Source organism: Emys orbicularis, chromosome 18, assembly GCF_028017835.1.
Source record: "Emys orbicularis isolate rEmyOrb1 chromosome 18, rEmyOrb1.hap1, whole genome shotgun sequence".
Taxonomy (NCBI): Eukaryota; Metazoa; Chordata; order Testudines; family Emydidae; genus Emys; species Emys orbicularis.
Window position 1 is genome coordinate 11,752,829 of NC_088700.1, and position 18,058 is coordinate 11,770,886.

Below are 18,058 nucleotides of genomic sequence, written 5' to 3' on the forward strand. Positions count from 1 at the left end.
AAGGTGCCGGACAGCCATACCCACGAATTATGCACAGACAATGGCAGTGCAAGCTTTTCTATACTGCCTATGAGTGTGCTTCTACCCAGACCTGGGGTGTGGGAGGGTAAAGTCTGGGCCTTAACATCTTTCTTTCCCTAACAGTGCAAACAGAAGCACCGAGAGAGGTACCTGCCCACTAGTAAATTAACAGACCAGCGAGTCATTTCACACTTGTTACCATGCACCCATCATATGCTAGTAACTACGGCTGGTAAAAGACATCCAAGGGAGCAATTTTCATTAAGTTTTTAATTCAGATTGACAAAAAGTGAGTTGAAGTTTGATGAAAATCTTCATGAAAGTTTTGTTGGATTTTTCAGCTGGACATAGAGCTGGTAGAAAAATTATGAAATTCCAATAAAGAAAGGAAGGATGAAGTATTAGTTGAAAAACACAACAATTTCCACAAACTAGTAATAACTTTTGGGCTCTGCCGGGCTCTATTAAAACCAGTGACTCAGTGGTGAAGAGCTCTGGAACCCATTACCAAGCCGGTAAGTAATCTAGCTCTTTAACTCGGATTTTAATATGGAGTGCTGTTTTTAAAATATCAGCCATCTTCATAACTTGCATGTGGGAGGTGCATATACACATCTCGCCAAATGCCAGAGACGTTCACCTTAGCAAGTCTAACTTTGCGGGCAACAGCTACTCCTGACCAAAGAAGCTTTGATGGTGGGATCCAAAATGAATCCCACTCAACCTTCAACTGGAAAAATGGCAACTGAACTGCAGGGCTTGAGTGACAGTTAAGGTAGATATGGAATTAGCTACCAGATATGCACAGTACAATCACTTTTCCAGTGATGTGTTTTCCCGTTAGGACATTGGAGCTGCAGGCCAGCTTTTCTGAAGCATTTGTGTATATTTGCAGACACCTAACCCAGGCACAAGGATACCCAACATGCATGAAAGTCAAAGTCTGCATGTGGACGTGACCCTGCGAATTGGATGTGCACCCTTGTGCAAGGCTGGTCCATCCATTAGCTCTGAAATGCAGAGATCTTGGTAGCATGTGGATTGTGATGCAAGCGCCCACGAAAACCAGTCAGCTCAGTTAGGTATTAAGCTTCCCACGAAGAGGCACAGTGGGTTGCAGTTAGCTGATTTCCCCTCTTCTTTAGTTGTGTCTCAGACATCAAGGCAGCTTTATTGCCTATGCCCATGGTGGGGTCTTCACCACACTGGGGCAATGCTAAACTACACTAATCCCTCCGAAGAGCAGCAGCAGAGGAGCTCGGTGGAACACAAATACAGACCTGGCTGTGGGCCTGAGCTTGCCCTAGTGTCTGCCCATAGTAGGCAGCCTGCTGTCTGTAATACTCCGCCCATGCCATTGTGTAGTCCGGCTGGGAACTTGCCTGAGAAGCAGCACTGGCAGCGTGACCTGGATGACGAAAAGGAAACACAGGTAGTCGAGAACCAGCCACAGCAAGCAAACAAACATACACTTACGATACTGTTTTATAATGTTTAAATACAGCAGACATCTGACAATACAGCAGCAGCAGCTACCTGCCATTTGGACAGAATAGGACACGTTTTAAGCAGACTTGCAGGTTATTAGTTGGTGCGGCACTTTGAAAGCATAACAATTATTCCCATTGTTCAGGGATACTTGGCTTGGAAATTCTGCTTTGTTCATCCTTTGAGTCCTGCAGGTGAGGAACATCCAATAGTTCCAGAGGCTAGGGCATGAAAGCTGCCAGCGTGGCATTCCTCGGAAGTGTCAACAAGAAGACACCCCACCCCCGCAACTCCTCAGTCACCAACGTATAGAGCTTTTCTTCTATCTCGGAGAGCAAGCCCCACCCGCCTTCCGGCCTTTGGTCAGTTCTTGTTCTGCTCAGGCACAGGTACATGTGCAAACGTTTTCCTTAGACAGTCCAACTTCTTGAGGTGCACCTGAAAGGGAACAAACAGTCCACTGGGGACTGTAGTTCATTGGCCTCACCTTGCCCTGAGATGGTGCAGTAACAAGCAAGACGTAAAGCTTTCTGTGGGAGAACTACAAGCACCCTCGCCAACAGGAGGGCACAAAAAGGGATTTGTAAGGGAATGGGACCTTATAATGCAAGGGAGTGGAGACAAGTTAATGGATTAGAGCTAACTCTGTTTATAACAGGAGTTTATTCATCTCCAGCAGCCCTGTTTCACTCACTCTGTTTTTTGTAATACTCCTCCCACGCCTTGCTGTAATCAGGCTGGCTGTTCTGCTGCTGGCTCTGTTGGCCTGTGCAAAGAGGACAACAACGGGCATGTCAATAAGGAACAGACGACAAGTCTCTAGCTAGTGACATCTCCCCAACAGACAGCTCCTGGCTCCAAGTCTGCTGCCCATGCCCTCAACATTCCTCTTCACGCCTTGCTACAACAGGTGGGATTCTTCGCTTGGGAAGAGCTATTTTAAAGAGTAAGGGTGCCTGAGTTGTCCCCATTTTAATCCTTTCCTCAGGGAGCAGCACACAAGTCTCCTACCTGTGGTGACCAGCTGAAGCCAAATTGACTTTGCTGGACAAATATTTAGCCAGCATCGCAAGCCATCCTAGGCCATAACCGGCAACCTCTGGAGAATGTTTACTACCTGGTACTACAGGAGAACTGAAGGGCACTGGCAGAACCATGATGGAGGAGGAAGACTGAACAGCACTGGCCTGTGCCAGTGAGCAAGACTGCCTGTGTCCTTGGCAGTTATATTCACATTCAAAAGAGGGGAACCTGGGATGGAAAAAAATGTGTACATCCCTGGTTGACAACCCAGTTTCTGCCAAGCCAAGCGCCGATGACAGAGCGTCCAAGGAACCAGCTTGAGATCACTACGCTGTTCTTTATGTTCATCTCAGAACGGATTCTGAGGGGCTACAATAGCCCCTGCTCGTTCGGTGAAAGCACACTGCAAAGAGCCATCAATTAGAATACCTAGTTTGCAGTGTCTGTTGACACCCTGCATCCACACACAACAGCTATCCCATGCACCTTACAGGTGCTAGGCACGCCAGCCGGTTGCAGTACTTGGGATGCAGTCTTTAGCTCAGTGTTAATGGAACCTGTGCAGCCTACCCTGGTTTTGTCGAAGCGTGGCAAGGGAGCCGCGAGCTCTGTGGCATGACCAACACCATCCCACAACGCTGTGCCTTGCATTCGGAAGCCATCCAAAAGACCTGCTTCCAGCAACAGTGATGCACACTATGGAGCAGGTTATTCTAGAAGTCCCAGAACACACCGGTGCCATGCTAGTTGGAAGGCATATGCTGGCAATGGATGCAGACTGTTTTCGAAAACTGTGCTGCTCTGCAGACACACGAAAGCTTGTCTCTCTGGCCAACAGAAGTCGGTCCAATAGAAGATTTTACCTCACCCCTGCCTGGTCTCTCAGAAGAGAGCCAATCATTTCATAAAACATTTCTGCAGCCACTTCTCTAGTGAGAGCACATGCACCCTTTGAAAAGAGTCAATCCAATTAATGGGCTCAGCATATCTAAGCTTCAACTAGGGGAGAGGCCAGCCACCTGGGCCCAGGGAACCCCCCCTTACCCATACCATTATGGTTAATGCACAGGACCTGCAGAATCATGTGGCGGACTAACTAAAGAGCAATACAGACAACGTGCTAGTTAGAGACACAGCAAGGAAAGCCAGGCGGACTAAAATGCATAAGCGCTACACGAAAGCCACTGCATGCATTAGACTGGTGGGTGAGGATGGGAGGCACAAAGAAAAAAAAATAAATGGAAGCATGCTCTTCCTGGCGATCTAACTGCAGGGTGCTGCCCTGCACTGCAACACAGGCTGAAGAGAGCTTTGAAGTGGCAGGGGCTGGGGGGAAGGGTGAACATAACACACTGAAAGTGTGAAGTGGGTGGAGGAAACAGGGCAGCAGTGTCCTGTCCAGGGGCATAAAAGCGGGTTAAAAGACTTGACCAAAGCTACAAGTCAAGACCTTTTCTTGCAGAGGTCAGGGCTGCCTTGACTGTCCACCTGCTAATGCCAACAAAGGACCTCCTTCAATGCCTTTTCTTCTAGGAGAATTACAGTCCGCAGTGGGCTGAAAGGACACGCCACTAAATACATTTCACGGCAAAATGTTTTACCCGGCCAGTTAATTTATTTAAGATGGGGGAGAAGTAATTAAAATCAAAATACATGTGTAGGGTTGGGGGGTCTGCCCCTCCTCTCACGAGGGGGGCTGTGCTGGTGAAAGGGAAGAGGGGGGACATTCTAGAATTTGCTCATGGAAAGTCTGTTCTGAAGAGTGATTCATCTGGTTCTTTGACAATGCTAATGAGACCATGGAAACCAGGCTGCGACACTTGCTTTAGAACAGGCTGGGAAGGAAACGGTCAGAAGCGGATTTTAGATAAACTTTTATGTGTAAAAACAAGAAGATGTAGGAGACAGGTATTTACCTAGTTTCTTATAATAATCCTCCCACGCCTTGGTGAACTCCACCTGGCCTGACTGGGTACCATTGTGATCTGCAGCAGGAGAAGAAAGCAGTGAGGTCTGCTTAAAGCACAGCATTATCTTGTCTGTCCTCTCTCTTTACCAAGACTGCCTTCAGAGTGTGCCTGGCTATAAACAGGAACATGGAGGATTCTAAGTGGACATGGAACGGAACAGCCAACATTCCCACCAGGTTGAATAGTAGTGATGCAAGACACCTGACCCAGAGCACGGCAGGGGTGGTACAGACCCCAGCCGGTAAAGGGTTTGCCCAAAGGTTTACAGTTTGGAGCCTCAGGAAGCATTTGGGGGAGTGGGGGAGGGGGCGTGCTTTTTCATCTGGGTCTGGCTTGGTGTTTGTGCCATTGTGACTTCTGCAGGCAAACAGGCCCCAAATCTGATATGGGGCTGGTGGCAGGGTGGCCAATGAACAGCCTTCACTTATCCCATCGACTCATAGCCCAAGTCTGCTGACCTTCAAGGTGCGGTGCAAAGCCCATCTCTCTTCTTAACCTTTGCTTGAGGAAGGGTGGGATATGTATGGGAGAATTATTTTAGGAGGATTTTTCCTTTGTAAATAATTGCTCTTGGACAGCAAAGTTTGTGCAGATTTGTTTTGGTGGCGAAGGACTCCCCCCTTGTTCTCATGCAAAATATTAAGTTATCTGGGGTGTTGGTTTTTTTTAAAATGTACACACTCTGAGGCAAGTACAGCATGTTTCAGAAATGTAAAAGGAAGCACACCCAAAGCCTTTTTACATGAAAGCAAAGGTAAGAGCCTCGAGCGTACAGGAATGGTGAGGAAGCCTGCATGATAGCTCTGATCCCAGGACAGGGGAGTCAAGATATTAACGGTACCCTTCCCTGCTTCATTCAAGTAATGTTAGAGTTCTACTAACTGCTTTCCCCATGCAGAAAAGAGTGTATTGTGGACATGGTGTTTGATCTTTAAGTCAGAAAGTTATGATGGAGTTCCTAAAACCCAGGACAGGCTGCCCTCCCGAACTCAAAGCAAACTGAAAATAATTGCAAGTAGCATATTTCTGGTGTTACAAAGTAAAGGTAGCAGGAAAACATTAGTGACCATTAGTACCTTACTATAATGCTACCTGGTGAAGGAGTACATTTGGGTGCTTGCATCACTTTACTACTTTGAGCTATTTGAACTACATATCCACTATAATTATTTACAGTTCAATGCTTCCTAGACTGTATGTTCCTTGGGGCACAGACTGTGTCTTTGAAAGTGTCTGTACAGAGATTAGGACAATGGGCCCCTGTTCCCAATTGGAGCCCCTTTATGCTATTGTAGCGTATATATTAGAAATGTTAAGTTAATAATGCACTATGGCAGGGGATTTCCATGAACAAGATGCAGAATATTCAGAGTTATGGTTTCCATGGCACCAAATTTTAGTCTCTGAGCTTGGAAATATGGATACAGCTGCACTTATAATCACTGTGCAGCACTCCAGGTGGTATGTATAGCTGGAGTGTTACATCTTGAGAAGGTCTGTTAGTGGGAAACTGCATGCTACAGGCAGCAACCAGTTTTCAGATTCTTATTTCTAAACCAAACATAACACTTAAAAAGACACTTGCCATTCCTAAGAAGTTGAAAGGCTTATTTTTAAAACTTAAGTTATTCAAGTATTTAAAAATGTACAGAAAGTTCTCTTAGCACCTGAAATACCCAATATCATCTCAACACAGGTGAAGAGAATTGTACCAAGTTTCTGAACAGATTCACCTTTTGGCTGAGGGAAGGCATAAGGAGTTTCTGAAAGAAGTAGCCTCTTGGTCTGAAAGTTTAGGCCTCTGTTAAGACCTAAAGTGAAACCATCTCAACCAGAAGAGAAAAATATTAACTTTGGGATTGCTGACAAACTGAAGTTGGTGTTTGCGTGAAATGACTGCTCCACGTGTTAGAGTGACATGTAGGAGAATGGCATTGCTGGAGCCACCTAAACTAAGGAGGATCTGTTATTCTCCCAATCTGAACGGGTTGGGGGTTTAAACAATCAGGAGGTCAAACGCCTGGCTCGGAGCAATAGCCACTCGAAGCAGGCACCTCCGCAGCCCAGTTGGCCCAGCAAGCAAACAGCTGCAGATCTGCTTTTCTGGGCTGGTGAATGGAGTGAAGGACAGAAGTTTTGGAACTCTGACCAACAATGAATTTGTAATTTACTTTTAACCATGTGACCAACTTGTCCTGTTTAACCGGTAAGGCGCTGACTAATTCCCAGCGTTTAACAGCTTTGGTGCTAGTCAGTACTTACAACCTTTCAGGGACATGCTATTCCAGTAAGGGGGGGGGGGTATTCTGTGTCACAGGGAGGTGGAACTAGGACGGGAGCCAATCCTACCCTCTTCACCAACCAACCCCCTCTCCTCTCCATTCATTCATTGCTCCCAGAATCCCAATCTTTCCTTCAGGCTGAGAAAAGTGGTGAGGGCAGCTCACATCAGGAGAGCAGGGGAGTAGCAAAGAGAATCAGGAGTCAGGAGCAGAAAGGAGGTGGGCTGCTAATGACAGGCTGTGTGGCTAGTGGGAGGGAATGGTGCTGTCCAGTGCTCCACTGGGGAAGGCAGGAGGGGAGAGAGTCTAGAGAGGTGGGAAGGGTCTTGTTAGGGGGGAGCAGGGAGGAAGTCAAAGCTCCTGCAGGAAAGAGGGGTGGATGCTTAAAACAAGCAGCTAACAGCAAAGAGTGATTTACAACAGGTTCTCTGCGTGCCTTCAATTTATGTTACACTAGTATAATCAGGAGCATTGATCCCTTACTCCAGGGTGCACCTGCATGCATGCACTTTAATTGTGTAACTTCTTCTACCATCTTCCATACGAGTGGTCTCACGAGACCTGCAGTTGTGTACCTGTGTGGAGTACAGATTAACTTTTGACTTTTCTCAAACCAAAATGCTAACTACTTACTTGGGACTTGCTGTCCAGGCTGTTGCCACGTCTGGTAGGTGCTGCCCCAACCCTGTGTCATGAATGCCTGAGGACCACTGTGGATTATAATACCATACACTGAAGCAGACGGACAGAACATTTTCTTAATAGATCATATGCACAAAAACAACAAGGAGTCTGGTGGCACCTTAAAGACTAACAGATTTATTTGGGCATAAGCTTTCGTGGGTAAAAACCTCACTTCTTCAGATGCACCTGAAGAAGTGAGGTTTTTACCCACGAAAGCTTATGCCCAAATAAATCTGTTAGTCTTTAAGGTGCCACCAGACTCCTTGTTGATTTTGTAGATACAGACTAACACGGCTACCCCCAATACTGCACAAAAACAGTAACAGCATCAAAATGATTAGGAGTCAGCAGCTGCTAAGGCAAGAATTAATGCAAAAATAGGGGGAAACTCCTGACTGGTCCAATACTGGAGAAGTGAGCCTGAAGGCCTTCCTTAAGTTATTATTAGTAGAGCTGAAAGGAGGGCACATCAAACCTCACTCAGACTTGAGGCCAACAGCATCTGTTGCTAATTTAAATTTCTTTCCACACCCTTGCTGCATTGATGGTGGGCGTTCTTAGATGTGGCAGGAAATGGCAGCTCCAATTAGGAGTTTTCTATAATTGGGCTTCAGAGCTTCATCTCACTCATCCTTGGATTCGGGAGTCTTCAATCTGACTTTCTACAAGTTTTCACTTATTCTTAAATCTTCATGCCTCAATCTAAAATGCTCACATTCACGCTCCCTACGTTAGAGTCCAGAGGACATTGTGGAAACTTACTTTTGATGAGGTGTAGCAGGTGCTTGGCTGAAAGGATTTTGACCAAAACCGCCAGGTCCACCCATGCTGGTACCCTGTCACAGAATCCACAAACACTTAATGTTATAATTCCTCCCACCATTTTAAAAAACAAAAACAAAAACCCAGTCACTATGTTTAGATCAATAGTAAGAAAAGGGACCAGAAAGCACAGGACATACCACTCATGGCACCAATTCTGAAAGTGTAAAATTCCCAAAAGCACCTAAGTGAATTGGGAGCCCATTTTTGAAAACTGCTTAGGCTCCTAAGTGTCTCACTGAAAGCCAGTGGGACTTAGGAATGTATGAAAGTGTTTCACTATATGTACTCCAAGATCAAAAACTCTCATATAGATTAGATTTTAAGGTCAGAAGGGACCATTATGATAGTCTAGTCTGACCTCCTGCACAATGCAGGCCATAGAATCTCACCCACCCACTCCTCTAACAAACCCCTAACCTATGTCTGAGCTATTGAAGTCCTCAAATCATGGTTTAAAGACTTCAAGGTGCAGAGAATCCTCCAGCAAGTGACCCGTGCCCCACGCTGCAGGAAGGCGAAAACCCCCCAGGGTCTCTGCCAATCTGCCCTGGAGGAAAATTCCTTCCCGACCCCAAATATGGCGATCAGCTAAATCCTGAGCACGTGGGTAAGACTCACCAGCCAGCACCCAGGAAAGAATTCTCTGTAGTAACTCAGATCCCAACCCATCTAACATCCCATCGGGCATATTTACTGCTAATAGTCAAAGAATTCAGTATAAAGGCTGCTTTTTCAGTTTTACAAGGTCCCACTTCAGTATTTTCTCACCTCCTTTTACCCAAGTCTCACCTGACTAGGTTCTTTGGCCTGGTTCCATTACGCTGCAACACCCATGGCTTTGTAACAGGTAGATTAAGAGCCACCATAGAACCACTACAGTAACAGCAGTCTGTAGTGTCACAGAGATCCTGCCACCCCCTTTGTGCACTTCTGTAATCCCCAAGTAGCAACATAACTCAGTCTTCTCCCCCAGATCTGATTTTAGACACCCTTTTGGTACCCTACAAGATCTCTTCTGGCAAAGCATTAGATTTTCCATCCATCACAGAGCAGCAGACCAGACTGGATTACTGAAGCAGGCTTCTGGGAGAAACATTCCAGGCTACAGTAAATCCATCCATATTAATCCAGGTCTACTGGAGGGCCAGTTCGGACATTTCAGGCTGTCTGCTCACAAGCAAGTTGTTTCGAAGCCAGACTATCAAACACCACAAGCATAGCACAGGATGCAGAAGTTTGTGCCCCCGCCTACCCAAACCTTTATCAGTAAAAATACTCAACGCCAACTAAAACCAGTTCAGAAGCAATACCACATGACACTTACACCAACTTTCTCATCTATGAGATGTCTAGCGAGCTCAATCTGTTGAGGAACTCCTCTGATGGTGAATATCCGTACGCTAGGGTCCGTGTTGAGAGGTGGATTTCTTTGCAGCTCCACGTGGGCTCCTGACTGCTGGTTTATGCTCTTGATGTTCTCTCCACCTGCAGAAAAGGGAAATCAAGGCACGAGAAGAGATGAGCATAAAACATTTCATTTATATAGAGAGATGATTATCATGATTTCCAAAGCTACGTCCTACAGCTGGAATAGATTTTTCCCCCTACCCTTGTGCCTGCCCTAAGCAGTGAAGGAAACACTATAGTGAATATAGTCATGATACTTTGGCTCACATCCCCACCACACCCCTCTCCATTTATTTATAAGTGCACCCAGAGACCAAGTCTTTGCTGCTACATGCCAGACTTCTGTCTCTAACTGGGTCAGCCAATGCCACTTAACGTCTGAAGAAGGGTATGTACCCTAGTGCCTTTGCACACTTTGCTGGGCTGCTAAGCAAATTCAGTATTACTGGCACATATTTTGTGAACAACAGAGACCAAAGACAAGGATTCTTCCTGCTAATTTACCACCATCTCTTACCCTTAGGGCCAGCTAATCAGTACAAATGCAGAAGTTATTTCTCAAGAAAAGTAACTGAGACGGATACATTGTTATTCTTCCTGACTTTAAGGCTACATGTTCACTGCCGAAACAGGTGTTTTGTTTGTTTGACAGCACGACAGCTAAGGTGCATTACTTATCTCACTGTAAAACACACCTTTTTTTTAGCAGTGAGGACAAAGCCTGGTAGTTTTCCTATGGTTATGCACCGTTCAATAGGTGCTTTCCTTAAAATCCTACTGGCTCCTGCAGCCACTTCCCACTTGCAATACAGCACAAATGGCTACACACACTTCTGGAACAATGCAAGGTTCACAGTTGCCAGCCTGTCACTTCACAGCTAGAGTTCAGGCTTGTATACACGAGGAAATTAACCACAATAGCTACTCAAAACAGCTCCCCATGTGGACACTTACCACAGAAAAGAGTGTCCACATGGGGAATTATTCAAGCTTTAAATTCACAGCCTACCTTAAGCTGAAATAACTTTCAAGTGTAGACATGCCCTTTAGTGCATCTTTGGCAAACATATGAACAGTGAACAGCTCTCTCAGATAAGTGAACGCACAAGAGTACTCTTAGGCACGCTGGAGCTAATGAAATCTGGTTTGACTTCGTGAAAAAACTTGCGAGGTCTCAGTCTCTTAATGAAATTTGCTTAACAAAAGCTTCAGCCGATGTTACAATGGTTCAATTCTTCTTTTGGAATTTCACAGAACTTACAGATCAGCGCCACTCAACTGGAGAAAAGGGGGTGGGGGGGAAGTTTTACAGCTCTGATTCCTACAGACCTAGATAAGGGCACTAGCTGAAACATACACTGCAAGGGGGAGAAAAGGAAACTAATGAGCAATTGAGCAAAAAAGTTGATTAAAGTGTATCCATAAGTAGCTTCCCTGTTTTTGCCAGTGTTCCTAAAACCAGCCCTGAACACAACTTCAAGACAAAGTGTGGACATTGAGAACATTTGTTCATTTCATTGTAAAACTTGTGACCTTTTCAACATTCTATACCCCCTTTTGTGGGAGGAAGAGTCACCCCTAGGCAATTAACTCTTTCTAGATGCATTTTGGTGGATTAGAGAAGTTTTTATGCCACATCCTTCCTTATGCAGGCAAAACAGATTATCCTGTGCAGCCAAATAGGAAACCATCCATTTCAACTGTGATTTGGAAAGTTATGAGAGGAATTTTGAAACAAGAATTGTGTTTCATTTAACATGTTAGGATGTGTGCACAATCAGCTGAGAGTCTTGGGGCCTGCTTATGTGCTCACTAAGCTGCCATGTGGAATGAAAGAAAGTTTTACACACTTTTAGCCTGCCTACTTGTGAGCGCATAGAAAGGAAGAGAACTTGGTATCAGTGACAGATGCTAATGTGACCATCAAAGCAAAGCTATGTGTAACCTCTCCTGAGCTCTAAATATCTTCCTTCTGACTTGCTATCCTTGCCCAGTTGCAAATGACCACAATGTATTTAGTTTCAAATTGTCTCAATAATTAGCATTTCACATTTCATTATGCAAGTTACCAAGGGCAGAAATGTTTAGGGGAAGCTATTAATTGTGGGTCTGTTTCCCACCAGCTTCTTCTTTTACCATTCTGCACCGAGTGAAGTGAGTTATCTCTAGGCTTGTTCACAAAAGGTTGTATGTTAATCCCTCTAAACACTGCACACACAATCCTTCTACCTCTGACACACCAAAAGGTACTCCCCTCCCATTCGAGATATCTTCTCACTATGCCTTTGGAGCATATAAATACGATGAAGCAGCCAACATGATGCTGCAGTGTCGGAAGGAGTTCACCTTCCTTCATAATGAGGTCACCCGCTCGGCACATGGTGGCTGTCTATAGACTTATTTGGCAGCTTGCTCCATTCTTCTACCTGACGGGGGGCAGAAATGATCCAGGAGTGGCCCCCCAGCTGGACGTGAAATTGTAAAGCAATTAATCAAACCTGCTAAAAGGCAGAGCTGACAAGAGCTGGGCCAGCCACGTTATCTGTCAATATTGCTGTATTTATCATGGAAATCCAGCGGGGCCCCTGAGAGGCTGCAGTTTGTTTCCAGGCACCAGCACACAGAAAAAGCACTTGACATTTGTATGGCTTTCCACTCCACCCTTCACCAAGTCTTTCAGACAAGAAAAGCTGCACCTACCCACCCCTAGAGGAAAAAAATACAAACAACTTTCAGTGAGCCTTCGCATTTCCTTATTAAGCCACAGAACACTCACCATGCCCATGTGGAAAAGGCACTGGGGTCAGTTACTGTGTGCACCGCTGATACAAAGCTTGTAACAATCTGGCCTGAATTCCTCTTCCTCCTCTGACCCCCTCAAGGACAGTTTTTAAGGTAACAAGGAATACGGCAGTTACTAACATCTACCCTTTGGTAGACATGATGCTCATGCATGTGTCAGCTTCGGATCCTGTAGAGCAGGGGTAGGCAACCTATGGCACGCGTGCCAAAGGCGGCACGCGAGCGGATTTTCAGTGGCACTCACACTACCCGGGTCCTGGCCACTGGTCTGGGGGGCTCTGCATTTTAATTTAATTTTAAATTAAGCTTCTTAAACATTTTAAAAACCTTATTTACTTTACATACAACAATAGTTTAGTTGTATATTATAGACTTATAGAAAGAGACCTTCTAAAAAAGTTAAAATGTATTACTGGCACGCGAAACCTTAAATCAGAGTGAATAAATGAAGACTCGGCACACCACTTCTGAAAGGTTTCTGACCCCTGCTGTAGAGGATGGATGGTCCAAAGGTGAGGGACTAGCTTGGAACCCGAGTTCAGGTCCTTGCTCTGCCACAGACTTTCTGCATGACCTTGGGCAAGCCACTTAGCCTCTCTGATTCCCAACACTACAATGGAGTTAACAGCATTGCCCTGCCTCACAGGATGTTTGTGAGGATAAACACATTAAAGATTGTGAGGCCAGATAAGTACCTAAAATAGTCTAGATTACATGAAATTCATAGTCTTCAACATGAAAGGTCCAATTCTAAAGCAGCCTATTTTTAGTTTCATTAAGTTACTTAGAATTTTTTCCAGTCAAAATAAATAACTCTTATTCCAAATTCTTTAAATCCTAAACACACTGTCACCCCAGGATTATAAGGTTTACATTACAGCTGTATGATTAACAAACTGAACTTACAGAAATTGCTCTAGTGACCCCTGCTGTATTGATACATCTGTTTCCATTACATGTCAAAAAAATTGGAGTTAGTAAGAAAAAAGCCACGTCCCTACTCTGAACTGCATTTCTCAGTCTTCTTTCACATCAGTCTCATGACTGTAGTTAATGACTGAAGAAAATGGTTAAAATATAAAGAGAAGATTAAGTGATTTATTCTCAGTCAGATGCAGTATTAGAATCTCATTCACATGGAAATTTTCCATTAAAGAGCCAACTTGGGACTCTGCTCTTAATTTCTCTGTGGAAGCAGCCCCTAGGGTTTCACTGGCTGACTCATCCAGAAATTTAGCTTCAATACTCCAAGTGCCAAATGGCTAAACCCCTTATCCCCAGCCAGGCCTAGGTGTTTTAGAATAGAGGATTCCTATTTGGCCATCCATAAGAAAGAGTATTAACCTTGGAAATAACATCCCCTCTTCCTCCCACTTGACATACAGGTGACAAAAGATCAGAAATAGTGGGAGTGTGGGAAGAGAACTGACTGACACAGAAGGCTCTGAAAATGTGTGTCATATCCATTTCTCATCCAAGACTCCCAGGAGACAAAGCTACAGCCATCACTCCCAACAAACAGATAAAAACGAACGAACGAATACCAGTGTAAATACCCCAATAGTACTGATTGCAAGTAAATATTACACAACTTCAAATGTTCAAAGCACTGTACAGTCATTAATAATCAATCCTCTGAAAGCCTCGGGTAAGCGGTCCCATTTTACCGACGGGGAAACAAAAGTACTATGGCTTACATCCACTATCACACGGCAAGACTCTGGCAGGGCCAGCATTAGAATTCAGGAGCTTCTCACACCTAACCCTGTGTTCACTCCTCCAGATCACAGCGCTTATGTTAAAGAGACAATATTTCTATACATTGTGGAAACCCAAGTTACTTTTCTGTACTTTCTAATGGTTACTGTACTGGTAGCTACTGCAATGGTTAAAATAGCAATGGTAGTTTCCATTATTCTATTTTACCATGCTGACAACTTTTGCTTTTGAGAATAACTTTCCTTTGCTTGGTCTCTGCTCTGACAGGATTTTTTGTTGAAAGACTGAGCACAATATCTTCAGCTGTTTCTGAATTATGAGGGAACAAATGCACTTTTTGCATTGCTAATACATTTTCACTACACTTGTGAATAGGGTTACAGCAAAAACTAAGCCTGAAACTGTTTAGAGAGTTTCCTTAAAGCTTTCTATAGGGGGAGGGGGGAAGGGGACGAGACTGGGAATGGGGAGATTTGAAGGGAATGAATTTTAAAAACTGAACTTTCTTAAAGCAGTCAGCCCTAAGCATGTTCACAGCAGCATCTGAAAAGTCTTAATGAAGGCCAGTTCCTTTATGATTTTCATAGCACATTCATCCTGCCCAATGATAATTGGTATAAAGTGCTGGTACACTTCATGAGAAAAGCCAAATGTCACTGGGACATGGCAAAATCCTCTCACAACCACACTAACACCAAGTGCAGAAGAAAATAGTAAGAAAGGAGAAAAACAAACAGAGCCTCTTCTCTTGAATTTAAGAGCACTACCACACTTCTGGCTGCATTCTGCAAATTCCAAGCTTTTATTTTCAATGATATATAGGCATCACTATACCACAAATGTAACAGGGAAGCAGCAATCCAGCCTGGCAGAAAATTCTCTAGCCAGCAGCAAAGAGGGAACCCACTGCTACTTGATTTACCTCAACTCCGGGGACACTAAAAGCAGAATTGGGACTATTGAAATGCTAACATTAAGCACACAGAATAATTCTTTTCTAGAGTATGGAAAATTAAATACAAACTACTTTCATGTGTTAGTGTTGTAGTTAAAAAAAAAAAAACCCACAAAATCCTGATTCCAACATTAACTCAGGTGCATTGCACCAGTGCAGAATTTCTACTCCTGTTTCTAATTAAATATAGTTATGGTGCACACTTTATAACATGACGACACACACAGCCAAGTTACAACTGCTATTGGAGCCTTCACCTTTGCACTTGGTATTGTTTGATTGGGACACAACTGTTCTAAGAAGGGAACACAAATGTTTCCATTACTTTGGTACACTTGAGTTCAATGACTAGGCAGCAGTGTTACGCCAGGCAAGCTAAGGAGTCCTAGGCACTCATAGGGCACCTGCCCAGTCTATTATGCACCAGGAGATTAAATTCAGTGGGTAGGTTAGATCTTGCTGTTTCCAGACAGACTTCTAACTTACAGGTGACTACATAAGCTGGGCTACAAGTAGTCACTTGCTGATCTCCATGGACAAGGAGATACAACATTCGCTCCAACAAGAAGTACCATGCGATGGAGTGTAAACTAAATACAAGACAAAAGGGTACCACTATAGAAATGCAGCTGTTTTGTCTATCCCCTTGCACTTTAAACCACTCTGATAGAAAGGGTCCTCAAAAGGACCTAAGTCTTTTCATGAGATAGCTGCTTTGCACAACATGTACACCTGACCTGATAACCCAGAGTACAACTTTTCTGCATGCACAAACCCCCTTCCTCATATTAAAAAAAGCTGAGAAAGTACACTTGTGAGACAAGGCATCAGAAGGAAGCGTACAGAAAGCATTTGCCTTACTAGGTGGTTATGCTTACTAAGTTCCTCCTATGTTGTATGGTCATGGCCACTGAACCACAATTTTCAATACTGGAAATACCACAGCCACTCCAGTAAAGTTTAGGAACCCCCATTTGAGACGGAGATTACATCTCAGAGCGTCATGTCAGCAGCACCTACCTTTGCCTATAACAAGGCCACACTTATCAGCTGGCACTGTGTAGGTTATTTCCTGCATCCCCCCAGGTGTCCCAACGCTCCAGTCCCCACGACCACGACCTCTTCCCCGGGTTACTGCCAGACTTCCAAAGCCATCTCGTTCCTTGAAGGGAAAAAACAGCATTTCCATCAATATTTTTCCTGACCCCAATACCTGCACTTCTAATTTGCCACATTAAAAAAAAGGCAAAGTAGAGTTTAAACTGCATGATATAATCAATACCACTAATATCACTAAACTAGGGAACTCCTGGCCTTCATCTCCGTATGTGAGATTCTGAAGGTCACAGCTGTCTTCCTGATTCTGTAGGTTTATTTCAGCACGTAGATATAAATGCATGCCTTCAAACAGAATATCCTTTTGTAACCGACAGGTATGCAGAAACTCAAAGTCCTTTTAGTTGCTGGGCTCCAATCTCAGCAGGGCTAGTTACCTAAGCTTTCCTGAGCAAACCAGAAACCTTAGCATTAATGCACACTGTTTGGCACCAAAGGCCTCACAGAAGCCAAAAGTTAACCCTCTCAGATGCCAATTACCGTGAGAACTACTGGAATCCCTCAGCTGAAATACACATTGCACCAAATCAACTTGAACCTCCAACCAACGTTGTCCAAATTCAAAGAAGTGTTAGGTCAGGATAAAAGAATCCAAATGCTTTATCTGCAAAGTAAAGGCCCTCTGCTGTCACAGGCCAATGTCAGAGAGGGTGCAAAGATTAAGTGGCTGAGGAAAGGATTTGCCCTAGTATGTAAAGAGGTTTTCAAACAGCACTGGGAAGAGCCACAAAAGGCTGTTTTCCCCCCCACTGCCTTCCAGAAAGAGCAGTGGAGCTTTCCAGCCCTAGAGCCTTTTCAGAACAGCACAAGGATGGGTATCCAGGGTACAGATCCATTAGCTAGAACCTGCAGAAAAGATCCAGGAAGAAAAGAGCTCTTTGTGCGCTCAGTTCGTGTTCTGCCATTCTGAGCACTTCTCACCCTTATCAAGCACTGTGGTAGAAGCAAGCTTTTCCATGCTAACCCCAACCCTCAATTCCAGGCTTTCCCCCCAATCAGGATAGATAAAAATTGATCTTTTGGGGGGGGGGGGGGGGGAGTGAAAATTGGATATTTTAAATTTAAATCAGATTTATTTGGTTATTTAAACGCTAATTACATTTTTCTTTTTAAAAATAAAACCCGTTTAAAATGAAATCTGAATGTAAACAAAATATTAAGGCCTAAACTTATTATAATCTCTTAAAATGTTTAAATATAAAATAAATATGCTGAATCCATGAGTTTATTTGAAAAACTGAGTTCAAGGCTGCTTTTCTATATAAAAACAATTAGGGGGAAAACATCTAACTTTTGAGGTCAAGCTTTATATAAAAATAGCACAGCAGGCCATGTGTTATATTAATGGCCTGATCCTGTGGGGCGCCCAGAGGCTATGCTACTGGGTGCAAGAGACTGGCAAAGTCACCACAGGCATTGGGACCCTACCTCTGACTCCAGAAGCCACCATCGTGTATCTCATCCACTGAGCTCACCTGGGTGGTCTCATACGCCTATTTTATCGCTTCTCCCTCTCTGAGCTCTGATAGGTTCAAATCTCAAATTAAAAATATTTATGACTCCACCCACCAAGGATACTGGCTCTCCAGCTCATGGAAAGATACTGATCTGTCCAGTAACTACCAGTCCTTGCTTCTGGATGGTTTTGGGTACTTCAAGTAAATGGCCTTGCTCTGTCTCCTTGCATGTGTACACAGAGATACAAAAAACAGAAATCCATTAATTTCTCAGCTGCTTCCCTCTGCAGCTAAACAAATAAAATCTAA

The 18,058-nt window shown here is 44.2% G+C and overlaps 1 protein-coding gene across 3 annotated transcripts in view; it reads right to left on the reverse strand.

The window, feature by feature from the left end:
• FUBP3 (far upstream element binding protein 3) overlaps positions 1-18,058 on the reverse strand; it is a 57,708-nt gene that overhangs the window by 2,077 nt on the left and 37,573 nt on the right. The window contains exons 13-18 of one of the 3 annotated variants that reach the window (XM_065418600.1): positions 16,197-16,338; positions 9,618-9,778; positions 8,231-8,304; positions 7,418-7,494; positions 2,204-2,275; positions 1,302-1,429 (exon numbers count right to left, since the gene is read on the reverse strand). In XM_065418600.1, coding sequence (XP_065274672.1) covers positions 1,302-1,429; positions 2,204-2,275; positions 7,418-7,494; positions 8,231-8,304; positions 9,618-9,778; positions 16,197-16,338 — 654 coding nt within the window. Of the gene's footprint in view, positions 1-1,301; positions 1,430-2,203; positions 2,276-4,448; positions 4,518-7,417; positions 7,495-8,230; positions 8,305-9,617; positions 9,779-16,196; positions 16,339-18,058 lie in introns of all 3 variants that reach the window. The other 2 variants (XM_065418601.1, XM_065418602.1) reach the window with 2 other exon arrangements.